Genomic DNA, 27,305 nt, shown 5'->3' on the forward strand with positions numbered 1-27,305 from the left:
ACAAGCAAAACAACATTAAAGACAGTTCTAATAAAATTAATCACACACAAATTGAAAATTGATAAAATGCATGTATTTCCTATAATAGTGGTTCACAATTACAAAAATGCAAACCTACAGACTCAACCTAAAAGGAAATACTTGAAAGAGGATAAATCTATTAGCAGATGTTTCAAGAATAAAACTACTTTGGATATTTAATTATTATAAGATACTTCTCTGGAAGAATTCCACAGTTGTATATCAACAGCTTTAACATGCTCAGCTGAATTTTCTTATGATGAAATTACAGTCTTTAAAGGTTAAAAATATATTATTTCACTAATACTCCAACCATTAGGTAAACATGTAATATATTTGAATGTTTTTAACTACTTAAATCAGTGGTCATTAAGAACCTTAGCTTCTTTATAAAGAAGGGTATAAACAGAGGAGCCTTGTCAAAATGGGTCAATTTCATCAGAATTTACATGACCTTTCAGGAGAGCTTGACCCCGTACAAAAATAAATTCTGAACCTCAAAATTCTTTTGCTGTTCCAGGATTTGTGGATTTAACAGTGTAGAAAGAAATCAACAGTGTGCCAAGCTCAAATTTTACTCTGAATGCTGTCACTGACTGGATAATCTTAATCAAAGCACCCAGTTTTATCATTTATAAAATAAGCAACATTCCTGGGGGGAAAAATCCTATGACTTTTATCCACTGTATCTAGCTTTCTAATGCTCTTGCAACCTAAAATCAAATGGCACTATTTAGTAAAATAAATCTTCGTCAAGAGCATTTGTTCATAAATTTCTCTTTGTCTTTTTAAATATACACAGGGATAAAGGTAGGAACACATTAGCATACTCCTTTAGACCCTGTGAATAATACACCCAAGAAATGGTGTAGGTATATTAATTAATCATGAGCTAAGCATAGATCTCAATGATTTATTTTGATTCCAAGATGCTAAAAGTGATCAATTTTGGCTAAATCATTCAACTCTGAATCTTAACACCATGTAACAGCTATACATAAGAATTGTACTGAATCCATCCTCAACAGTATGTACAAACTCTATTTTCTATTAGCCCATCAACTTTCACTTGAAGCACAGTCCAACCTGTAAGAGGGTGAAGAATATACTATGCTTAGAGCAGTTCTGCTGATGATGTAGATACTCCTACATTCTTCCACATGATACTAAAAACTTTACATTTTATTTTCATCTTTTCCTTCTGGCCCCTGTTTCACAACTAGGGTTTCCAAGAGGGAGTTACCGCCCCTTCTCAGGAATTTTCTCCGCTTTCCCGTTTACGAATCCTGAGATATAAACTGTTTTCTGTTTTCCACGACGAATAGTTTCCACAAAGTGACGGCCGATACTACCAACCACCTGCTCTCAAGGAGCTGATTTTCCCCTTTCCCAACCAACTTTTCTCGGGATTCGGGAACAGGAAAACAAAAACATTTCACGAGAAGGGGAATTCCCGCCTGGAAACCCAATTCACAACAATATCCCATGGGTCTTGCTATTTCATCAAATCTCTCCTCACCTCTACAGAGAAACAGAAATGACAATATTGCCAGATTGTGATCATTAAAATATCTTCTAACTGACAAATTAAAATATATCCTCACTTTTTGACTATGGAGACTTCTCTTGGATCTAAGTTAAACTGGAAACAGAGAAAATAACGTATAATCAAGGTTAAGTATACTTGGGTTTTACTTTTCTCTCTCAACATGATGGATTGAAATATCCCAAGTGCTTATGTGGTTAGTTCTATCAGAAGCATTTAGTCAACCATCCTGAAAAAGTACCTACATCAGAAAGGCTGCATACGCCTATGCGTGTGGGTGGGTATGTTTAAGAGGGAAGAAGGGGAAAAAAAGAGACTGCATGAGAGAACAGTTTAGTTAAAAAAGGCTAGACCATTACAAAACCTTTATTTGTCCCCAACTCAAAATCCTTGATTAAAACACCATAAAAGGCTGTTGTTGGCTATAATGCCAAACAAACAAAAAAGTCACAGTTGAACATGGTGAAGACAAATACCTTAGAAATGGTCAAACATATCTGTATCTTACAACAGGAAAGTAAGACTGTTGCAGTGTCTCTATCAAACAATTTTATCCATTTAAAAAAAGAAAGAAAACAACTGACTTTTTTCCCTAAAACTGAAGCAAGTCATGAAAGAATTGGAAATACCATTTTCCTTTAGCATGTGGCTTCTTAGCTTAAGCCAGCTACTAGTTTCATCAAATATATGCATGATGACACAATCAAAAATAACTCTTATTTTAGAGTCCTTTTTGGAAACTTCAGGGGACATTAACATTTTCAAAATGGTGACGTTTCTTTGCAAACAAAACAAAACAAAGACAAACCCAAAAACCAAGAAAAAAAAAACCCAAAAAATTTTCTGAAGAAATCTCACTGTTCTATAGACAGATAGTACACCTTTATGCCTGGAAAAATAATCTGGTTTTGCTGCTTTGACACACAGAAGTTCTGCATGTCATTGTGACTCACTGCTTTGTTCCTCAGTACACACTGAGATGCAACTCTACCATCATCAGGCCTGAGAGAAACCTTATCTATTGTAGTGAAAGTATTCTCCTGCTTTGTGAGGGCCAAGCCTGGGATCATAGCCTGTGCAAGAAGATTTGTCATGAAAAGTCTACTGTTATGAAAGTTGCCAAACTCATAAAAGCCAAGACTTTCAATCGGGCTTCTCAAGAGGTTTTGTCAAGAAGTAGAAGCAACTATGAAATTCTTTGCTACACATAAGTTCACTGGTCTTCAGAAGACAAATTCCACAGCCACAATTTTAACTGCCATTAACTGGATAAAATATAAACTCGTTTATACAGTTTAACTCTTCAACCTTAAAACTAAATGGTGGAGTCATAATCCTTTCCTTTCTAATATAGCATTATGTCAGTATCTTGCCAAAAATGATCTCATTACCTAGAAGGCAATGAAAACGATGCAACGCGAATTTATATGAAGAGTCTTAGAGAATTCTCATTTCTTGACACAAGCCTACTCTCTCATCTGGCAAAAGAATCTACAGATTCCATTTGCTTTCATTCTTTTGCGAGAAAGGATTTTTAGCACTTGTTTTCACCAAAAACAAAAGCCAAAATTGACTGGATATCAAAGATGACATAAAAGTTGCCAAGTCAAAGACAATGAAATAGTTTCAACATGTTGTTTAAAAGCTAAATAATAGCAGCCCTTTCATTAAAATGTACTATTGAGCAGAACTAAAGCTTAATTTTGGTTAATTTGTACCACTTAGATTTATTCATCATTCTCAAGGAGTGACCGGATTTTTGCATGAAAAACAAATAAGACACATTTCTTAGAAAGGTTTATTTTACATTCTATGTTTAAAAAATAGTTCTGAGTGCAATTAAAAACTATAAGAACAATTTTACATTCATGTACACCATGCACATTTTTGGAAGAATATTTATAGCTTTCATCATATTTTTAAAAGGTGTATAACATAAATAATTTAAGAGCCCTCTAACCTAAATCTAGTGTTCTGGCTCCACATTACACAACTTTTCTATTTTTATTTTAAATTGTTTTCACCTGATTTCTTTTCTACTACCAAAATATTTGCTGCTCAGCGACCCTGGTTTACATTTCTACCACTGCTCCTGCGGTTATATTTTAATTTGACCCACTTTTGCATGGTTTTCTTCCCATTCAGTTTCTTTTCCTGTGCCGCCCTGCATTTATTCACTTAAGTGTAAAACAATTTACGTTCTTTATTTTTAACCATCAAAAGCAATTGTTTCCCTCTAGATGACAAAAGGATGAACCAAAGTAAATATCTCAAGTTCTCTGCTCTGGAAATCATTCCAGTGCTATCAAACCAGGTGCACACATATAAAGGAAAGGAAGACAATCTACCATAATCAACATTCACCAAAATCATGCACTAATATAAGATTCATTTTTTTTAAAACTACCATCAATAAACAGTACTTTGGCATCCTTAGATGCAATTCTAAAAAGTCACAAAGACAAAACAAGAAATGAAGGAGCAAAGGAAATAGGAATCAATGTAAATATCTAGTTCAAAATGATAGATATGATCACTTATGGTTCTGTTTTGAAGTTGAATTAAAAAGAAATTAAACTGGAAATCTTCCTGATTGCAAAAATTATTAAAATTAAAATAAATTTTTCACATAGGTTAGTTAACATGTCTCTCTCTAAATAGAGCTCTTTAAATGAGTTTTTCCGTCTACCTAGAATGGTTTGGTTTTTTTTTCATTTGGAGACGAGAAATTTACAAAATCTCTGCAAGAAATGTAAACATATTTTGCCATATTTACCATCCAAAGAAATGAATCTCTTTAAAATCACTGTAAAAGTTCTTGCAAGAGTTCACTTTTTGCTTTCAAATGTATTACACAAATTAAATTTGTCACTGATTTTCAAGAGTCTTTAGTCTTCTGAATAAGAACTATGACTAATCTTAACTATACATATCAATATTATTAATATCAAGGAATAGCCTTTATGTATTATAAAAGCAAAGATCATACTTTACTAGGTAATGGAATCCAAGTTATTAACCAAAGACATTTTATTCTCAATCAAGCTTCAAAAATATTAAGCTTACTTTCAATCAATGTGCCGCGTTTTAAAATGCTTTGTAAGTGTATCATGATACCAAATATGCAATACAGTTAATTGGGAAGATTTGTTAGCATGACATGAAAATGCTAGCATGAACAGAAAACTGAATCAGTCATTTGCAAATATGAAAGTTACGGCATAACTGATTTAAATGTTTATAAGAAATAAGGGCTACCAACTTTCTTTTTTTTTTTAAATGTATTTTCCAATAAATTCTTAGATCTAGGAAGAGGAAAGTAAAACACCAAATACAACTCACCTTTTTGTCTCTGGTCCTTACTTCCCCATAGAAATCTAGGGCCTCTTGTGCCTTTAAAAATTTGCCCCGATGTAACAAATATGCACAAATCATTACACCAGTTCGTCCCTTTCCAGCTTTACAGTGAATTGCTGCAACATGATTGTCATCTTCACTTAGCCATTGGTCAAGATCTTCACAAAAGGGTTTGATAAGTTCTAGCTGTGGTGGATTATGATCTTCAAAAGGATACTGTGCAACTGTGGTAAAAAGATAACTCGGAGTAAGAAAAAAATCTCTTGTGAATTGTTTATTAAAAGTTAACTTTAGAAATGCTGCGTATAAACTCAACAGATGTTTAAAAGAAAAACTGCACTCCAAAGAAAAACAATTTATTGTCTGATAATTTTGTAATTTTTGAATAAAACAGCCTCTCATTAACTCTTAAACTTATCCATTAGACAGGGAGGCCAAGTATTATTTCCCTATTTTATGAAAGAGGAAACTGCTATAGAGAGGTAGCACAGGTCCAACATATCAGAGGTGAAGGTGAACTCAAAATGAAATGTCACATAGGCCTCTTATCAGGATTCTCAATGAATTTTCTAACAAAAAGGAGTAATATTGCATCACACAAAACATATTCAAAAGAAAGTATAGATTACTAATAAATTGACAATGGAAAGGATTACATTTTACACTGCATATAATAAAAATGCTGAATATGTTGTTTTTTGCAAATGTTAGTGTTATATACACAGGACTTTCAAGGCACTTATTTACAAAAGAAACTAGAAAAACTACTTATAAAAGTATACAACAGTAAAGTTGTACTGAGTTATTAACCCAAAAGTTCTCTGTTCCCTAGTCAGAGTTGAGTTTTTTAAAATTTGTCTAGAAAAAGGACTTTAAATATGTCACTATTAAATTTTATCTTATTGGTCTCTGCCTCAGTTCCATTCTATTAAGATCCTTAAAAAAGTCTGACATCCAATGTACCTAATTATCCTGTGTCTTCTAAATACGTAAAAATCATGTCTTTTATCTTCAAGCAAATCACTCATAATGTGGGACAGGATACAATCAATTAAATCCTCGTGTGACAGGAGAGCGCTCCTGATAGACAATGACTAACATTACTAGGAGTCATAAGGACAGCTTTCACTTAGTCATCTGAATAACTATACTACCATTCTATCGTCATTTCCTCCGTGGCACACAAAATCATCTAGGAAAACCTGTTAAATGCCTGTCTAAAGCTAGACAAACCTCGACTAAAACATGCTTTGCCTAGTCATCAGTTGCCTAAACTCACCAAAAAAGAAACATTCTTAGTGAATCTATACTGACTCTCACCATTAGTACTTCTGAATTCTCAAACCAACTGAAAGTCCATGCTAGATTTTCAGGTGGGGTCAATGACAAACACATCAATCTGTAGTTTCTGGCACTCACTTTTTCTTAACAGCATCTGCCAAACTTCTCAACTCTCCAGTTCTCTCATGGCTCAAGGGGTTCCGTAAATACAAATGAAAATTTTTGCAAGCTCTGATATAGAACTGACTACCTGAAGAATAACTCATTTAAAGCAATTCCCTGCTCTCACCTATCAGGCTCTCCTTATACCTATTTGTTACACCCTTCCCCACCTTTCAGCTCATACTCCTAGATAGTTAAGTTGTTCTGCTTTGTCCCTATAATCTCTTGCTACTGGTATTATACCAAATGCCTCAAAAACTAGATATAACTCCCTGCTTATCCTATTGTTCGTCTAGAAATTTCTCCTAATTTTTAACTTCATTCTGCAACTTAGTTTTCCTAATATTACTGGCAGGTATATATGGAACTTGTTTCCTAAAACACAACAGCAAAATTATATTTTTCAAATTTTCTAAGACCATCTTTGAGATAAATATTTATCTCACTTAATAATCGAGGTTATTATTGCTATGACAGTAAGATTTAGTCTACTGGCTTTAAGTTATATAACATAATACAGTACATTTATACCTACCTCTGCAGTTAAATTTGGCAGTATCATAATGTCTTTCAGCACATCTAAAAGAAAAGTTTAAATGTCATATAAAGTTATCTTTTACAATTGAGAAAAAAATATAGTAGTAACAACATTTTCTGAACTTTTTTAATGTAGCAGGTATTATGCTAAGTGTTTCATATTAACGATTTCTTTTAATCCTAAGAATCTTATGAAGCCGGTTCTGTTTAATAGCTTCATTTTACAATTAAGGAAACCAAAGCTTAAAATGTTAAGTGTATGCAATTAGAGCTTATACATTTGCTTACAAAACTTGTGATGCCACTAATACGCAACATTGCAAATTAAGCTGCATCTGTATCTTCAAATTTCCTTCATGGAAATTTTTGAATGCTAATGGAATTTAATAACTAACTTGTTTTAATATTATCTTTACCTCACAGTTGAGCACACACAGTTTTCCCAAACTATTATACTTTAAAAGATATATGTTAAAAATAGTGAAATTGTAAGAGCAAAGGAAAAGAAACTAAATGATGCTGAACTACTCAGACACCACACTTCGTGAACTTTTTTAAACCAGACCTTTCTTCAGATAAGCCAAAGGTCATCTTTTTCAATAACCTCTCATGTTATAAATTTTAATGAAAGTCTTAGAAAGAGTAGTAAGCAAAATCAATACAGAATAGTAAAATGTTGACTTAGCACTACTTAAAGCATGCTAAAACTTGTCTTTTTAATAGTAGTGACACGTTTGTTATCATGCACTGGATTACTCATGATTAATAGGCCATGTTTATAAACATCAATTGGCTCAGAAAGGGATTCCGCATATTAGTTTGTGGTCGGCAGCATCATGGTAACTCCAACTACTAACCAAACCAGATTTAAAAAAAAAGTACTTAAAATAAAAAGAGCATTTTAAAACAAAGCCCCTTAATCCATAACTCTAAAACCCCAAAGTTTGAAACATCTAACATTTTTTCTTACATTTATGGGAAACTCAACTGCAGCAGAACCTAATCTGAATACATGAGATTGTATGCAGTCCTTCATTAACACACTTAAAATGAAGAGTCAAACTGAAATTCTAGGTACTGTTCTAAACCCCACTGGGGTGTTATAATACAAAGTATACGCTTCCATGTTATCGTTCTGACAACAGAAAAATTCTGAATGCTGAAACAACTGGACCCAGAAGTTTCAAATTTAGTGATTGGGGACCTATATTTTATGTTTAGAAATCCTGCAAATGTCTGTACAGTTCCTCTACTTTAAACAATTTTAAATCCACATCCACATGAAGTTTGAACTAATTATAAACAAATTGCAATTCACTAGTTTCTAACTGGTCAGACCTGAAATAAACAACTTTTATATTACTGCTCAAAACAAAGCTTTCCCATTTTAGCATATTGTAATTGAGTATACTGAGTTTTGCTCGAAAAGAAAATTTATTCAGTAATGACATATGCACATGTATGCATCCCTACTAAATAATTTCATACTCATACAAAAAAACATGATAGGTAGAAAGACTTACTGACCAAGAAAATAGTCATTTTGTACTTTCTTTGGTACAAATTAAAGAAGTGATATGGTCATTTCTTTATGAAGATTCCATAATGAAGTATTTTATGAAGAATCATGTAAAGATAGGGCATTGGAGGTAAGAGGGGAGATATAGGCTAGGAAACAATTCTAAGCTGATCTCATTGACAGTACAACAAAAAATAAACGTTTTGAGATTCATGCAGATTCAGTTCTCTGAAATTCTCATGCTTTCTCAGGAACTCAAAATGTATGCTTTGACAAACATATTAAGACTACCTTTGTACACTGATTCTCAAATATTACTGTTAAGAGGAAGAAATGGAGAAAAAGTGGAAATAATGAGCTACTAAATGCGTACTAGATGCACACACCTTACAAACGAGTTTCCATGTTTTTGATTCATCTTCATAACCATACAATAGTTAATATTATCTTCATTTCACATATGAAAAAGCTAAGATTCAGAAGAGCACTAAAAAAACTTGCCCCAAACCACAATATGTAAATGGAAGAACCAGGAATCAAGCTCAGTACCTCTGATCACAAAACTCAAACTTTTTCCAGTACTATTCCATAATGTCACTTACAATAAAAAAAATCGAAAACAGTTTTAAAAACAAAAGCAAAACAAGATTTAGCCAAAGCCAGACTTCTTATAAGAGCAATATTTGGGAGGATAGAACCGACCAATAGTAATAATGAAAAACATGAAAAAGTGATGAAAATCTCTACAGGTATATCGGATAGTGAGTATGTGAGAACATATCCCAGGACTGGCAGTGATAAAAGTGACCGGGGATGGGTTGGTGGGGTAAGAATAAAGACCCTCATCTTAATTAAAACCTTCTCTGATAACTGCATGCACACATACAGTTTCTTGTAACTTTTTTGCACTGTTATTAAGTCTCTCAATAAACCAGAAATGAAGACACATAAATAACAGCAAATGGGATTTGACTAAGACAAGTGTTAGATAGAATTAACCATTTATACTTCTTTATAACTAAAACTCAAAAGATATTTTCTTAATCACCACCTCATATTGGCTTATATGAGACAAGAGAAATGAAGAGGCATTGAAAGAGAGAGTTTTTATGAAGTAGTAGACAGAGAGTGAAAAAAGAGATAAATAGGAAAAGCTTCCAGTAGTAAAGTGAGACTTGCCATGGAATCAGCTAGGCATGTAGGTGTCTTCTTTATTCTCTTCAATGAAGCTACCCCTATCTCACAAAAGAAAACTTAATAGATAAAATTAACAGCTAAATTTTTCCAACAAAATGGTGGAAAGTTGTATGTCAAATAGAATACACAATAAAATACAGTATCCAGTAAACAAAAATACAGTATCCAGTAAAAGAAAAGTTCCTCAAAGGCAAAAACTATATTATGCCTTTATTCCCTCTATACTCCACTCTTCCACTTATCACCATCAGAGTACAGATTATACAGAGGAACTACAAAAATAAAATACACACACTTGCACAAAACAAACTAATTTACTAAGTACCAGTATACCTGAATTTGTTAATGATGAGCTAATTTTGTCCTTTCTTAAAATAACTTATTGAATGCCTGATACAGACAAAACAGATTCAGTCAATTATTAGAAAGTCTACATTAAGAACTCTTCTTCATCCACATTATGTCATAACTGCCACAAAAAGTTTAATATTAAACTATTAAATAGAGGTATGTTTAATGCAAATATTTTAAGATCTTTCAATTTATATATGTTTGCAAAGATATATATCACATGTAATTAATATCCTAAAAATAAAAAATAAAATAGAAACATCTGCTGCTTGCCAGACTCACTTACCCAGAGCCAGAAATATAAATGGGTAGAAAGAAGGTAAAGAAGATTGAAAAGTGACATCAACAATCAAAATATGCTACAACCTGGTAGTTCTACAAATTTCTGAAGTAAGTAAAATTTGTGGAGGTTTTAAAAAAAAAGCAAACGAATAAACAAAAAACCCAAAAAAGTAAAATTGTCATAAACGGTGGATGGTCTGCTACCATATGTACATGTGTGACCTTGCTCAACTCACTTAACTTCTCTAGGCCTCAGATTCCCCATCTGTGAAATGAGAAGGTTGGACTAAATGATCTCTTTCAGGTACTTTCCAATTCTGAAAGTCTATGAGTCCATTAAATGGAATAGAGAACGGGAGTTAAAATATATGGACCAAAAGCTACTCTCAACTAATAACAAGACAGTTCATTAACTTGGGAGTCCAACATTTGGAAATACAAAACAAACAGGCAGTCAAGTTCCCAGGCTAGTTCCCAACACCAACTTCAACCATAATAACTAACATAAGTGCCCCACAGAACTGACAGTACAAGCCTAAGTCCTAAATTCTGTAAGCAGGAAGCCTCTGCATACAGGAATGAAAAGCATTTCCTTCCCTTTCTCTGGATATAACATTAAACGCGAATAAAATTTTGAAAGAGGCAGAATTTGTCTTTAGTATCTTTCTGCCTTCCTTCTGGGACTCTCTAAATGCTAATCCTGAGAATCTAAGCCTAAAAAGTAACCCATTGACAGTTCATGTCCTATTTTTTTTTTTTTAACTTAACTTCTAAATCCAGTTGCTTTGTGGTTTTTATTTTCCTCCACAGAAACACTCTGGCATCTAAAACAAGGCTTGTTGAAGAAGTAAATTGGGAAAAGAGGAAGATATATGTATAGGTCATTTGTAAGCTGTGGCCCACCTATACTTAAGTTTCTACAGAACCTTTTACTTTTTTACATCTTGCTATCTATTTCTACCACAGCAAGCACGCACACACACACACACACACACACACACACCCCCCATAATCTAACCATAATGAATTATCTGCCATATTCTAAACACTATTATGCCAACAAGCTTCTTACATGCCATTCTCTGCCTGCAATGCCCTTTCCCCCTCCTGCTAGACCTGATTTTACTGATTCTTTTCATCCCAGCTCAAACATGTTTTTTGGTTTTTTTTTTTGTGAAACCTTCCCTTTGGGATACCATTACTAGTTCTGTTCTAGACATGAGTTATTTCTTCTACAATACCTTGTTTACCTCTCATATTACACTATAAATTACCTGAGTACTAGAAGTACATCTTATTCACCTCTGTACCGACAACATGTTTTATAATGTCTAACATGTGGCAAGCACGCGATAAATGTTTCCTTCTTTATAAATCTGAGGAAATTCACTAGGAGAAAAAGTATTAGTGTCTACTTCACTCTCAGGTCTTCTGAGGTCTTATCAGAACAGAAAGATCACCAAATGAACGATAAAAAAGCAACATCTCACAAGCCAACAAAGCACAGAGAATCTTTCAAACTTTTTTGGTAAAGATTTAAATTCCCATTGAAGGTAGAAAAGAAATCTTACATTTGATAAACTCTATAGAAATTGTAACTGAATTAGTATAAATATAGATTAAAATTTTTCCTGTTGCATAATTTATAGATATCACGTAGGCAAAATAAAAGCTAGGTAGAAAAATAACACATTTTACATATTATTTTCTAATAATTATAAAATGGTCTATATTTGGGGAAAGAAAAAATGTCTTCAAGGGCAAAAATGGTTAAATATTCTCTTTCCACCTTTCTTTTGTCCCTTTTTTCCTTTTCACATCTCTACTCACAAAGACAAACTAAAAAAATAAAAGGTTAAAGATAAAGGTGGCTAGCTGTATCAATCAGGCAATCCTTATATCTCTGTCCCAGACAAGGGAAACCACCCAATTCAACAACTTTAGTTAACTTATTCATGTTATATACAGTTAAAGACTGCCCTAATAGCTGTTTCAATCAATTGACCCAGAGACACAGAATAAACAAAATTATATCCAGTCTGGAGCATACCTCCATGGAAGATATCATTAATGCTTTCACAGAAGCTCTACTGTGAATTACACTTCAAGTTACCACATGGTTATGGGCTCAAAGATGGGCTAGATGCCAAGTCATTTAAAGCCGATCAAGTAACATGAATCTATGCCAACATTGTTTTACCTCATCACTACACTTTCTAAATGACCTAACAATGCTCTCAGTCAGACTTCTTCAACTAATTGTTTTGGGAAGACAGTTCTGTTCAAATATATCTTTAACTCTACCTCATTCTAACAAGGAAATAACTTTCACTTAATAGTTATTTTAGATGTATTTGGAAGCATACAAATAAAAAAACATACTTACAGATTGTATATCTTGTAATGGTTTTTATGCTTTGAATCCAAAAACCTTAAAACAAAACAAACAAACAAAAAGCCACCATTAACAAAAATGAGCTAACATTTGAAATTACATTAATACTATTGAGAAAAACCAAAAGACAGAATCTGTTTTTCCTAATCTCAAATACCATTTAAGAAAAATAATTTAAAAAAAAAAACTCCAATAAATATTCTCTCCATGGGTTTAAACTAGTAATCAGGTCATTCTTAAATAATTATTACATTACACAGATTTATACAATCTGAAGTAAAGCCAGAGCTTTTCATAGGATGGATATTTTCATAATCTTCTCTCTTCAGCCTAACATAATGAGGTCGAGTGTTAAGAAATAACTTCTTTAAAAGGCAGCATTAGCATTTAGCTAAAGTTCACCTAGGAGCTTATACAGATTTGCGAGAAAATGACATGCAATCAAATAATCTTAAAAATAACTCTGAAAAGGCAGTCATTATTTTCTTTCAAACTAAAAACTTGTGATATTTGAAAGATCTAAGTAGTAACTATTAACTCTGTACAAAGTTTATTATGCATTTTCACATAAATATTCTCAATTGACACAAATATCTGAGAGGTAGAGCTTATTCACATTTTACAGATGAAGGAAGTAGGTATCAAAGAAATTACAGGACTTGCCCAAGGTAATACAGCTAATAAGTCAAAGAATCAAGACCAAAGACTTCTCCCTCAAAACAATTAGTTAAGAAATTAAACAAAAATGACAATTACAGCTAACACCGGCACTTACTATATGCCGGCACTATTTTAAGTACTTTATGTTACATAAATTTATTTAATCCTATGAGGTAGGTAATTAAAGGAGTTAGAAAAGTATAAGGCTGAGAAAATACCAGAATAAACAGAATAAAAAGACAAATGGAAAACAGAAGGCAAGAATTAAAAAGATTTAAAGTCCAAGAGGTTCAACATATGAATAGGAGTTCCAGAGAAAAGAACAGAAAACACAGAAGAAAATTCAAGAAAAATAGCCAAAACTGAAGGACACGACTTTCCAAACTAAAAGGACAGAATGAGTAGCCAGCAAAAATAAAAATAGGCCCAAATAAAGGCATACACATCTTAGTGAAATTTCTGAATACTGAAGAGATAAACATAAGACCCTAGAAGCTGCCTGAGAGGAAACAGGTTTCATAAAAAGAGTCTGGAATCATAATGACATCACCCTTCTTAATGGTTACTAGCAGCTAGAAAACAATTGGGCAAAACTTTCTGAATTTGAGGGAAAATTATTCCATATCAAGAGAGACTATAAATCAAATGTGAATATATAATAAAGGCATTTTTAAATAAGCAAAGTTTCAAATAATTTTGCTTCCCATATATTCTCTGTCAGGGAGTTACTAAAAGATGTGCTCCACCACAACAAGGGTGGGAAACCATGAAAGATGATAACAAGTTCCAGGAACTGAAGAATCCAACTCATGAGAAGGCAAAAAAAGAATCCCAGAATGATGATTAAGGAACGTCTCACACAGACAGCCATACAGCAAGCCTAGAGCACAACTAATCCACATTAGGGGAGACCAGAAGACTCCGGGAGAAAATGAAATTGACATAATAACAAATATGCTCAAATATGTTGGGAGGTTTATACAACTGGGGGCAAGTTTAGGGATGAATTAAAGTTAACTTAGAAACTAAAATTAAAAAGGGGGCAGGGGAGGAGGGAATGATTTGTAACTCCAGGGAAAACAAAATGTGCAGGAAAAAAATCAGTCATAACATACCACATTACTTAATTGTGAATGGCATTTATCTAGTCATAATCACACAAAAACCCAATATTGATTTTACCAAAATTACAATACATATAACTACTGGAAAAGAGAGAGAATAGGAAGGAAGTCTGAAAATATGTGTGTGGTTGAGGTAGGGGGAAAAAAGAGTCCATAAACTTGGATATGAACAATTTATGTTACACAGTAATAACATAAGCAGTACTTGTAACTTTGTCACTAATTGAAATATTTTTGTCATACTGCAGTTGTTGCAGCTATCAAAATATTATTTACAATCAACACTTCAAATTTAAGTCATTAGACCTGCCAAAACTGTTTTTATTTACTGTGTTAATAACTATATTATTATATAAGATATTTGGTTTTTAAACATTAGCATAACTACTATAATCAAAACTAATGTATTTGTAATCCTATAAATTTTACATTATGGATTTAAAATCACTCTAAGGGGTTCATAAGCTTCATCAGACTGTCCAAAAGGTACACAGTAAAAAAAAAAAAAATTAAGAATTCTTGCCAAAGGGCAGAAGGAAACAAAGTAACTATTATACTTTACTGTGGTGGTGGTGGCTGTTAACAAACAGTGAAGAACTATTTGATTCTAACATTTCATGTGTACAACTCTTTTTTTTTTTAAGGTAAATATTTAAAGTATGTGTCACTTTTTATGACTGTTTTATTTTTTAAATTTATTTTAATTAAAAATTTTTTTTCAATTACAGTTGACATACAATATTGTATTAGTTTCAGGTGTACAATACATTTATATAACTTAGACATTTATATGATTAGACATTTATATAACTTACGAAATGATCACCCCAATAAGTCTAGTATCCATCTGAGACCACATGTACCATGTTTCCCCGAAAATAAGACCTAGCCGGACAATCAACTCTAATGCGCCTTTTGGAGCAAAAATTAATATAGTAAAAATTTATAGTAAAATAAGACCGGGTCTTACATAATATAATACTGAGTCTTATATTAATTTTCACTCCAAAAGACACATTCGACTGATTATCCAGCTAGGTCTTATTTTTGGGGAAACAGGATCGTTATTACAATATTATCAACTATATTCCTTACCATGCTTTACATCTCTGTGACTGTTTGTATAACTGGCAATTTGCACATCTAATCCCTTCTGCTTCTTCACCCATCTGCCCTAACCCCATTCCCCCATCTGGCAACCATCAAAATGTTGTCTGTATCTATGAGTTTGTTTCTGTTTTGTTCATTTTTTTTTTCAGATTCCACATATAAGTGAAATCATATGTAATTTGTCATTCTCTGTCTGACTTATTTCACTTAGAATATACTCTCTAAATCCATCTATATTGTTGCAAATGGAAATATTTCATTCTTGTTTATGGCTCAATAATATTTCTTTGTATATATGAGTACGTAGCACCTCTTCCTTAACCATTCATCCACTGATGGACACCCAGGTTGCCGCCATATCTTGGCTATTGTAAATAATGTTGCAATTAACATAGGAATGCTTATGTCTTTTAGAATTAGGCTTTGGGTTTATTTAAATAAATACCCAGAAGTAGAATTGCTGGGTCCCTCTTTTTCTCTTGTTATAGCCTTTGTTTTAAAGACTATTTTGTCTAATATAAATATTGCTACCCCAGCCTTTTTTTGGGTTTCCATTTTCATAAAATATCCTTTTCCATCTCTTTACTTTTCAGTCTGTGTGTGTCTTTCAATCTGAAGTGGGTCTCTTGTGGGCAGCTTATGTATAGGTGCGGGGAGGGCTCAACAAAGGAACAATGGCTTCTGCCAGCACTTCTATCTGGAAGAAAGCTGCCCACCCCCAGCCCTCACCCTGCAGCCAGACAATTCAGTTCCTCCTCGTATGTCTCTTTTGAACTGCGCTGGAGCTCAGAGCAAGTGAGTCCATCAGCAAGTAAATCCTCACACAGGCTGTTTAAGAGGAAAGTCTGGGATTTCAACAGCCCTACCTCTCACTCAGCCACAATCTCTGCTAGTTTTCACAGCCAGAAATTAGGAGGACTTCTCTTCCTGACACTGGAACCCTGGGCTGGAGAGTCTGGTATGGGGCTGGGACCCCTCACTCCTCATGGGGATCCTCCTTAGTCAAGATATCCTTCCCGATTTTTAACGGCCATTCTGTGGGTGTGATGCCCGCCTGTCCGACATCTCTGCCCCTCCTACCAGTCTCAACATGGCTTCTCCTGTATGTCCTTACTGATAGGACTTTTGTTCAGCTAGTCTTCAGGTGGTTGTCAACGATGCCTGTTCTGTAGTTCCGCTGTAATTTTGATGTGGTTGTGGGAGCAGAGCATTTACTTACTCCACCATCTCGACAGAAAGTTGAATCTTAGTTTTAACTGACTACGTCAACCAACCACACTGATTCTGTTAAGACATCTACTGAACTATAAACCTTCTACAGGAAAAAGTGGGATGTTACACAACTGTTCATCCCTGTCTCTTTTACTCTCTTAATTTTCTCCATTCCTGTACCTTTTTCAATTTGTACTTTTAGACTTTTCTTTAAACTGAGGTAAACTTTACATACAGTGAAATACACATATCTTAAATGTACAATTCTATGAGTTTTATAACAACCACCGCAATCAAGATAAAGAATACGTCCACCATCCCAGAAAATTCTTCATGACCATTTGCAGTCCAACAGCGCCAAATTCCCAGGTAGCTATGAATACTACCCTAGAATAGTTTGGCCTTGATTGTCATATAAGTGTAATCATATAATATGTATTCTTTTGAGAGTGGCTTTTTTCACTTAATCTAATGTTTTTCAGATTTTTCCATGTTGTTACATGTATCAATAGTTCATTCTTTTTATCGTTCACTCTAGTTGCCATTTACAGAGAAAAGCAAGACAAATTTATGGGTAAAATTCCATAAAAAGTAATATTTGAATATTATAAATTATTATGTAGTAGCAAACTTATTGTAACCAGATTAAAGTCCTATTTCTAATAGGCCTTAAGTAACTTTGTTCTGAAAATCTTTTACTATATTGGTCTTCAATCTAAAGGGGCCATCTTAAAAATTTCCTGCCAGTAGCATTTATACACTTTTGAACATTACAGAGTATTTTCCTCTTGGTACAAGAGTTTTCTTCTTGTTATAAACAACTGTAAAACTGGATAAAATGTATGAAGCAATAATTTTGGGGCATGGAACAAAAGGCATCACAAGCTTATGATCCTTAAGAGAAACAACATGTAACACCAATGATTGCCTTGCTTTCAGCTTGGAGGCTCTTTTCTGACACAGCAGAAGGAACGGGAACGAATGGAACAAAGGTTTCACTGAGGTAAACAGGCAAAAACTGGAGTTCTGAGGTGCTAAAGAAGCCAGAGTTTGTAGAACTGGGTAGCAGAAAAAAGGGAACAGAAAGAGGGTATCAGAAGTCTGTATGGAAATTCACCTCAGGTCCTTGGCCAACAGTTTGGCTGCGTATGTGCAGGATCTGAAAGCATAATGGAGATGACACCTGAGGTTGCACAATACTGGGAGGAGTTCTGGCCCAGCCAGAGTGGAGAGATTTCACTGAGAACCCCAGTATTTAGCTGAGACCCCAGAAAGGCCACACCTTAGAGGGACCATGCCCTAAGACAAAAGACAAAACTGAAATAAGACTGCCTTAAAAAAGAAAACCAAGCCTTACAATATCAGAAGATTAACCATTAATTTAAATGACTTTTGAAATAAAACTCAGGTATTAAAAGAAAATAACAATCCAGAACCCTTAAAGTAACAATCCTGACTCCCTACTACATGTCATCCACAACATTCAACATACAATTAAAATTTACTAGACATGCAAAGCAGAAAAACATGACCCATGACCAAGAAAAAAAAAAGCAGCTGATAGAAACCAACTCCAAGATGAACCAAATGTTAGAATTAGCAGTCGTAGACTTTAAATCAGCTACTATAAATATACAAGAATGTAAAGGAAAATGATTACAGTAAGTGAAAAGTTGAAAAGTCTCAGCTTTTCAAAGGATACAGAAACCATAAAAGACAGAAATTCTAGGCCTTAAAAGTACAATATCTGAAAAGAAAAATCTACCATGTGGTCTTAACAGAAGATTGGTGAGGTGACTGCAGAAGAAAGATGTGGCAGATTGTATTTTCTAAGAATGACTGCATCTCTCATCCCACATACTCTTCATACAACATAACCTTAACAGTTCACCCATCAAGTGGTGGAGTCCGTGGTTCCTTCCCCTTGAACTTAGGCACACCGTTGTGATTGCCTCAACTACCAAAGCATGGCAGACATGACATTAAGTGATTTCTAGGGCTAGATGATAAAGATGCATGCACTCCCACCTTGGACTCTGGATCTTCCCTCTTGGCACCAAGTTGCCATGCTATGAAGAAGTCTAAAAGAGCCTGCATAGAGCGACCACTCGGAAAGGCCACGTCTAGGGGCTCTGACCAACAACCCAAATGAAGAACCAGACAATAGCCAGCATTGACCAGACATGTGAGTGAAAACACCTTCAGATGATTCAGCCCCCAACTTGCTCAACTTGCTAACTCATCTAAAGTCAGTGAGTCTTTCCAACTAAAGCTCCAGACATGGTGGAGCAGAGACAAGCCATCTCCACCATGCCTATCTGAATTCTTGATTTCTTGATTCACACCCTCAGTCTCACACACACACACACACACACACACACACACACACACAGAGGTACAGCTAAAAATTCAATAGAAGAATTAAAATGGAATGCTTAAAAATATTCTATTAACTTCAAAGAGGAAAGGGAAAGAAGAATGAGAGAAAATGAGAGTGAATGAATGAATATATGCCAAGTAAACATAAATAGAAAGATAGACTTAAACAAAATATATCATTAATTATATTAAATATAAATAGATTAAATACTCCAACTAAGAAAGTCAGTGATTATAAAGCAACTTCAAAATTGACCTTCATTATATTTCTTCATGAAATACAGTACTTATGTTTACATATACGTGCTATACAAGTTGGAGCACTCTACAGGCAAATTAATATACTAGGCAGTATTCAACTCTGAAGAAGCAAGATTACATAAATCAAATGCAAAACTCAATCTGGCTTTTCTATACATTAATACCACACTACTGAACTCACTCCAATAGAGGAGAAAGTCTGTGTTGCAAGATAAACTTTATACTGACCCTGAAAAGACCTCAGAAACTCAGTAATTACTGTGGTGAAGTTACTGTGGTGGTTCAGGGTCCTCTCCTCTTCAGATATGAGCCTGTCAGCATACTGAGTTGTGCTTTTTTCAGGGACAAATTCAAACTCACATCATATGACTGATTTATAAATATCATAATGATCATAATGGCATCATATTAATTTACTTGAAACACTCAACTGCCACAAGAACTAATTTATTCCCATCTTTATGACTAGTTCAATATCTCACCTCAGAGAAACAGACCTCAGAGAAGTGAAATCAGAATTCTGCTGATTAAATGGGGAATCTAACAGAAGTTAGTAAAATGAAGCAATTTTTAAAAGACTAAGACATTCTGATGTTTCCATCTCCACAAGAGGGATGGTCTTGCCAAAAATATCTGAAGTTCACTGACTAAGGCTTCCTTTCCCTTTCGGCCATGCCTTTTCCACATTCCAATAGCTAATCATTCCTTCTTTCTACTGAAAGGCTTTATGAAGACAAAGTAGATATATTCTACTGGATTAAATTCAAGTCTTACTATAAGGACCAAAAGTCACCGTGTTTCTTAAAGGTGAATTAGTTTGTCTTTGCTTGGTGTCAGTACATACTGATACTAAAGTTCATATTATTAGAGCATTCTATAATTTTAAAGTGCTAGGGGAATTGATAAAAATTCATCTAACAAATATTTATTGAGCACCTGCTATGTGACAAGCACTACTGTAGATACAGTGGTAACAAAACTCCAAGTACTGACAACTCATAATCATAACAAGTATTCCTGGCAGCTTGAGAGAAACCAGCAGCAAACCCTGTTTTAAGATTTCCAGTTGAGAAAACAGCCTAAGAACATTGGACAGCTCCTACTAATCTGAAAATAGGTAAAAGAAAGGAAAAAAAAGAAAAATGACATCTGAAAACAAAACAGCAAAATAGTTACTTATCTGCTCCATTTTTCTGTAGCTGTTTGTTAACCACATTTATTTCCTCTGCTATATTCATGTTAAATCAACATTTGCTCTTAGAACCATAATATACCTATAGTTGCTTGCTTACTGCTCCGTGAAATTGGATTCTTTTACTTTTTAGCACTCAAATTATCTCTGCCTTAATTCCATTAAGACATTCAAGTCCCAAACATTCTAGTCCTTAACTATCTTCTTGTCATCTTCAGGTTGTCAGAATTAAAATCAATCATATATTCAGTGTAAGGAAAGTAAGTAGTATCTGATTGCAAATGTACTTTTAGCTCTTTAACTGCACAGTAGTGCTTTCTCCTCCTTTATTCAAGTTAAATATAAAAGCAAAATAAGAGTTTATTATTAAATTCTGCTCACAGATTGTGATCCCCAGTACTAAAGCAAATCTACTCTCTTTAAACAGGTATTAAGCTAGAGGAAAAAGAAAAACAGTGGAGGAAGTAACCTATAACTCACTAAAAAAAATAGAGAAGGCTAATAAAAATGAGTAAGAAACTGCCAAACATTTCTTAAAAGAAGTTGTATCATTTTGTGCTTTTACCAACATGGGTTAGAGTTCCCTGCCAACCCTATAGCCCTTTAAGCTTTAGCCATCCCAACAAATATGAAACAGCATCTCATAGTGTTTTCATTTTCATTTCCCTGATGACTGATTTTGAATACATTTTCAAATTCATACTAATCTTTTATATATCTTCTTTTGTAAAGCTTCTGTTCACATCATTTGCCCTTTATGGGTTTGTCCTCATGAATTTGTAAGGGCATCTCTATACTGTGTGAAATTCAAGTCCTTTGTCAGATATATGCATTGTGAATATTTCTCCCAGACTGTGGTTGCCTTTTTATTTTATTAATGGTGTCTTTCAAAGAACAGAAGTTTTAAATGTTGATGAAGTCCAATTAGTCAATTTTTTCTTATGTGGTTAATTTTGCACGTACTAAGAAATTTCATAGTTTTTACATTTTACTTTCATGTTTCTATCTACAATCCATTTTAAGTTAATTTTTGTCTATTATGAGAAGTAAAAGTCAAGGTTTAGTTTATTTTTCATATCAACATCCAGTTGTTTCTGTATCATTTGTTAATAAGAGTATCACTTCCCAGTAAATTATCTTGACACCTTTGTCAAAAAATGTGTATGTGAGTTCTTCTGGAATCTCTATTCTGTTCCACTGGTCTATATCCTATGACCCAGCAATTCTACTCATAGGTATTTAACCAACAGAAATGAAAATATATGTCTACAAAAGCCTAGCACAGGAATGCTGATAGCAACTTTGCTCATTATAGATCCAAACTGAAAACAATCCAAATGTCCATCAGAGGTAAATGGATAAATTATATCACATGCATACAATGGAATACTACTCAGCAATAAAAAACTACTGATAAAGCAACAACAGGGATGAAATTCAAAAAGATTACACTAAGAGAAAGAAGCCAGACACAAAGAGTATATACTATATGATTGCATTTATATGAAATTCTAGTATAGGCAAAACTTATCCGCAGTGAGAGAAAGCAGATTTAGAGACTGCCTGGAAGCACGGTTGGGGACTGATTAATTACAAAGGATCAAGAGGAAACTTTTTATGGTAACAGAAATGTTCTAAGTCTTGATTGTGGTGATGTTTATCGGATATATATACATATGTCAAAACTCACTGAACTGTCCACTTAAAAAGGGTACATTTTATTGCATATAAATTATACCTTAATAAAGTTTATTTAGGAGCAATATGATTATAACTATCAATTTGTAGAATGCAACCCATCTCAAAAGAAATCTCAAGGTTCTTTTGATTAATACCAGAGATAGCAGAAGTAGCACATCCTCCTCTGAAATGACAACTTTTTAAAATGAAAAGCAAAATGGCACTGTCTAGAAGAACACACTTCCAACAGAAGTTTCCACAATGATGAAAATGTTCTGTATCTGCGCTGTCCAACACAGTAACTATTGAGCATTTGAAATGTGACTAGTACAAACGAAAATGAATGAGTAAACTTATTTTATTTTAATTAATTTAAATTTAAACATAAATAGCTACATGTGGCTAGAGGTTACTATATTGGATAGCATTTAAGTCTAAAAGATATTATATATAGGTATGAAAAAATCCACTGGAACAGAATACATATGCCTCTTAGTAAACTGTTAGAAACAAGTATATTCCTGGAAAAGAGCATAAAATTGAAACAAAGGAAAGACACAATAATAATTAGGACTTCACAGCTGTCAAATTATTTACTGAAAAAATATTTGTAACAATATGCAGTTTTCTAACAAATTCTGATATGCTTGTTTAATTTTCTTTTATCAGTAAATTAATAAAGAAGGGAACTACAACTCTAAACATATTTCTAACTAAGAATGAAGAACAAGTTTGAGTGGAAATGCCAGGAAACAGGGAGAAAGTGTTCATATAATTTTAGAGTTCACGTCAGACAAGGGAGGAAATACTGGCATAGTTAGATATGATACAGATCAGTAAAACGGATTTCAAAAGCTTCATTTAAATAACAGGCAATGAATTCATAACTCAAAAATCAAAAAGAAAAGACTACAGAGGCTTTACAAACCAAAATTTTGTACAAACAATTACAAATAATCCACAAAAGAGGAAAAACAAAAATTATCCAAGACCAGTCAACATAGCTGCAGAGAATTTACCCACAAAGTTCAGCTTTAAAAGGTATAAACAACCAGGGTAAAAAAGGAAATAATCACAGATGAATACAAAAGGAACATATAAAGGAACATAAAAGTGGTAAAGACAAGAGAAAAGGCTTGAGTGGGGGGAAATGTTTAGACCAAAAGGAACAATAAATAAGGCAGAATTCCACAAGTTAGACAGCTGTATAATGCTAGAGGCAGAAATAAAGCAGAAACTCCTAAACTCCCTTTTCACTTCCATTTTCTCTGTCCAGGAGGAATGTTGCTCTGATTCAATAACTACGAGTGTGAAAGCATGACATTTCTCTAGATTAAAAGCATTTTCTAATTTGCTAGATTTAAGCAGGGCTGTTTTGTAAAGAATATTTCTTAACAAACAGCTATCAATGGAAAAACCGTCCGTGATTATACACCTTAGTAAAACAGATAGCAAGCAATCAATAATTTAAAACAGAGATAATCCACCAAGCTCTTTATCACTGCTTCCTTCATCTGAATGAATCTTGTAGTCATATAATTGAAATGTCAAGAGATGCAGGGCATTATAAACTTGTCTGAAGAAAGAGTACCACTAATTTCCTTATTTTTCAAAGAGTTCACAAAAATCACTAAAGGAAAAAACAAAAAGAATAAAATCGAAGATAGGGTCAGTACAAACCTACAAACCATAGAAAAAATACATAAGGCCAATAAATATCACAAAGTTGCATAACCTGCAATTAAAGGAATGCAATCAAAAATCAAATTACAACAAACTGCAAAAAGTTTAAGTTTGATAATATTCAGTTTGCCAAGGTTGTGAGAGAGGAATAATACTCTCTCACATGTTGGTGAGAATATAAAATACCATTTTTAAGAGTAAAAGTTTTAAACCAGACAATCTGGTCCCAGCAAGTCCATTGCTAAGAATTTACCTTAAAGGTATACTTGCAAAAGGACACCAAGACACAAGAGAAATGTTTACTAGAGCACTGTTTTTAATAGCAACAAACTGGAAACACCTAAATATGTATCAGAGTGGACTGTTTATTATGGTATGATCATAAAACAGAATTAAAAAATAAAAGAATCAATTATATAGAAAACTCTTAAGCATGTTTAAAAAAGCAAGATAAGAAGAGTATGCAGTATATTCGTTCCCATTCGTTTTTCTTAAAACGTGGGTAAAGATGAAAACAGTGTTTTAAAGAATATATGAAACTTTTAACTGTAGATATCTTTGGGAAGAGAGTCTGAGTATAGGAGGCATAAAGAAGAAATTTGTAAGGGATATTGTCATCTTGAGGTTGCTAAGTATTCAAAACCATTCCAAGTTGAAGAGAATTTTAAGAGGTGAGAAGAAAATACTCCCTACCCCAGCTTTCTCTTATCACACGTGCAGACTTAGACCAATTAGGTCCTCCTGCTCTGGACACTGAATCCTAGGTAGTGAGAACAAGGTACACAGTGGAGTCAGAGATTATTCAGAGAGATCTCCAGAGGAACTGAAAGTTTATGAACAGTCATCAACATCCAGTAATGGCAGCAGTACCTGGGACAACAAGTGTCCAAACAGCAATGTCTTAAGCAGAGACTACTCTTATTATAACCTCCTGACCATGTCTTGCTTCCCTTCGCTTCTGGAATCTTAGCCTGGTTCTCCAGTTAGGAGCTATGAGCTAATAGGTTTCAAAAAATTATTTTCTGATTAAATTAGTTACTTTCAGTCATGTGCAACCAAGAACCCTGAATTCTTTCTTTTTACAGTATTTTCCTATAGGTTTTGTGTGTGTGTGTGTGGTTTTTTGGTCTTTTTTTGTGTTTTTTTTTTGCTTTGTTATTTTTTGTGAGGGCTGGTGAAATCATACTTTTCTGTGTGTTCCCTTTAATATTTGAACTTTACAATTTCTAATCTAGCACTATGGGCAACAGTGAGACTAGCAGAAGAATAAACAATCTATTTAAAAGAAAATATCACAGCATTTTTTAAAAGGGGGGAGGGTAAGTTCTCTCAAAGAACTTGAATATTACTTAGAGAAACATTCACTATGGCTGCCCCTCCCACTTCCTCTTCTCTCCTCCCAAGGATTTCATGCCCATAACTGGCTCATTGCCTTATAAGTTTGATACAATGGAGAAGCGGAAAAACAAGAAAACAGCATTTCCAAAGGGAAATGGGAAAATTTAACTGTAGATATTTGGAAAGTAGAGACAAAAACTTGGATCCAAGAGCAGACAGGTAATACCCACAAAACTTGGAAAATCTAGAATACAAATCTTTCTAATGCAACTATACTGTACTTTTCAAAGTATTAAAATCTGAATTCTCACAGTAGTGAGAACAGTCATTTTTTAAAGTTTTTATTTTCCTCAAAGAAATTCTATGAAATAGTTCTAAATAAGCTGCCAAAGTGCACATTAGAATTATCTGTCAAAATAATATGTAAATATAGATATTTCAAAAGACACAAAAGTTTGCAATAAAAAATTAGTCAAGGAAAGATGGCAAAGCAGGAAGGACCAAGAATCCATCTCCTCACTTAGACAAAAATTGTGCTGGCATAATCTATCTGGTTAACTATTTCAGAACTCTGGAGTCTATTTAAAAGCTTGTAGGTTCCAGGGGAAGGCAGTTAATTTCAGTCAATTTCAACTTTTTAGTGTGGTAGCAGCTACCCACCTAAACACCCCACCCTCACCCCCCACCTGCAGGCAGCCATGCATATATTCCTAGAAAAGCCCATACCAACTTGTGGGTCTCTGTCCCCCAAATATCAGGGATCTATCTATGTTCCGATTCTTAACTTCTGCTTCTGATTACAGATGTGCTGATACAGAAGCAGGCTACTGTTGTTGCAATCCCCAATGACTGACACAGCTTCCCGGGGATTTTTATATCCAGAGCCCATTTTTTTCTTACATTTTTCTCCCTCTTCTTCTTTTGGGAGCCAGACACTTAAGAAGTGTGACTTCTACGTACAGGTGCTCATTTGAACATAAGTGTTCAATTCCTTTGGGTAACTACCCAAACGGATGCAATTTCTTGAGTGTATGGAGTATGTTTAGTTTTGTACGACACCACCGTCTTCTAAAGTGGCTGTATCATTTTACATGCTGTGGGTTTTTTATATACTGCTATATTGTATAGAAGTAGAGTTTTTGTACGCTACCATACTAGATGATTCCAGCTATATGACATTCTTAGAAAAGCCAAAACTATGGAGACAGTTAAAAGATCAGTGATTGTCAGAGGCTGGGATAGGGAGGGATGAAGAGGCAGAGCACAGACCACTTTTAGGTCAGTGAAACTATTCTGTACGATACTATAATATTGTGGATACACGATAATGACATGCATACATGTCATTATACATTTGTCCAAAACCCACAGAATGGACATCACCAAGGATCAACGCTAACATAAACTACGGACTCTGGATGATAATAATGTGTCAAAGTAGGTTCATCAATTATAACAAATGCACCCCTCTGTGTGAGTAGGAGTAGGGGGTGTACAGAAAATCTCTGTACCTTCTGCTCAATATAGTTGTGAACGCAAACTGGCTCTAAAAACTAGGTCTATTAAAAAAACCCAACACTCCACAGGTAATAGGATGTGCAATGGTGACACACAAAGTTTTTTCTCTAAGGTGAATAATGAGACAGGAGGCCTATTTTCACCATTTCTATTCAACATAGTACTAAACATTCAAGCCAGAGCAAATAGGCAAGAAGGAAAAAAGGACATCCAAACTGGAAAGGAAGAGGTAAAATTATCTGTTTGCAGATGACATGATCTTTCTTGTATGTAGAAAACCCTAAAGATTCCACACACAAAAAAATTTGTTAGAATAAACAGATTCAGCAAAGTAGCAGCATACGAAATTAACATGCAAAACTCAGTTGCATTTCTATACACCAACAACGAACAATCAAAAAAAGAAAATTAAGAAAACAATTCTACTTAAGATAGCATCAAAAGGAATGAAATATCTAGGAATCAATTTAACCAAGGAGGTAATATACTGGTATACAGAA

The 27,305-nt window shown here is 34.0% G+C and overlaps 1 protein-coding gene across 2 annotated transcripts in view; it reads right to left on the minus strand.

Moving 5' to 3' along the window:
- PTEN (phosphatase and tensin homolog) overlaps positions 1 to 27,305 on the minus strand; it is an 83,545-nt gene that overhangs the window by 24,253 nt on the left and 31,987 nt on the right. Inside the window, exons 3-5 of one of the 2 annotated variants that reach the window (XM_033129773.1) lie at positions 12,640 to 12,684; positions 6,903 to 6,946; positions 4,910 to 5,148 (exon numbers count right to left, since the gene is read on the minus strand). In XM_033129773.1, the coding sequence (XP_032985664.1) occupies positions 4,910 to 5,148; positions 6,903 to 6,946; positions 12,640 to 12,684 (328 nt within the window). The remainder of the gene's footprint in view (positions 1 to 4,909; positions 5,149 to 6,902; positions 6,947 to 12,639; positions 12,685 to 27,305) is intronic. The other variant, XM_033129772.1, reaches the window with a different exon arrangement.

The sequence above is a fragment of the Rhinolophus ferrumequinum genome, chromosome 16 (genome assembly GCF_004115265.2).
Source record: "Rhinolophus ferrumequinum isolate MPI-CBG mRhiFer1 chromosome 16, mRhiFer1_v1.p, whole genome shotgun sequence".
Lineage (NCBI taxonomy): Eukaryota > Metazoa > Chordata > Mammalia > Chiroptera > Rhinolophidae > Rhinolophus > Rhinolophus ferrumequinum.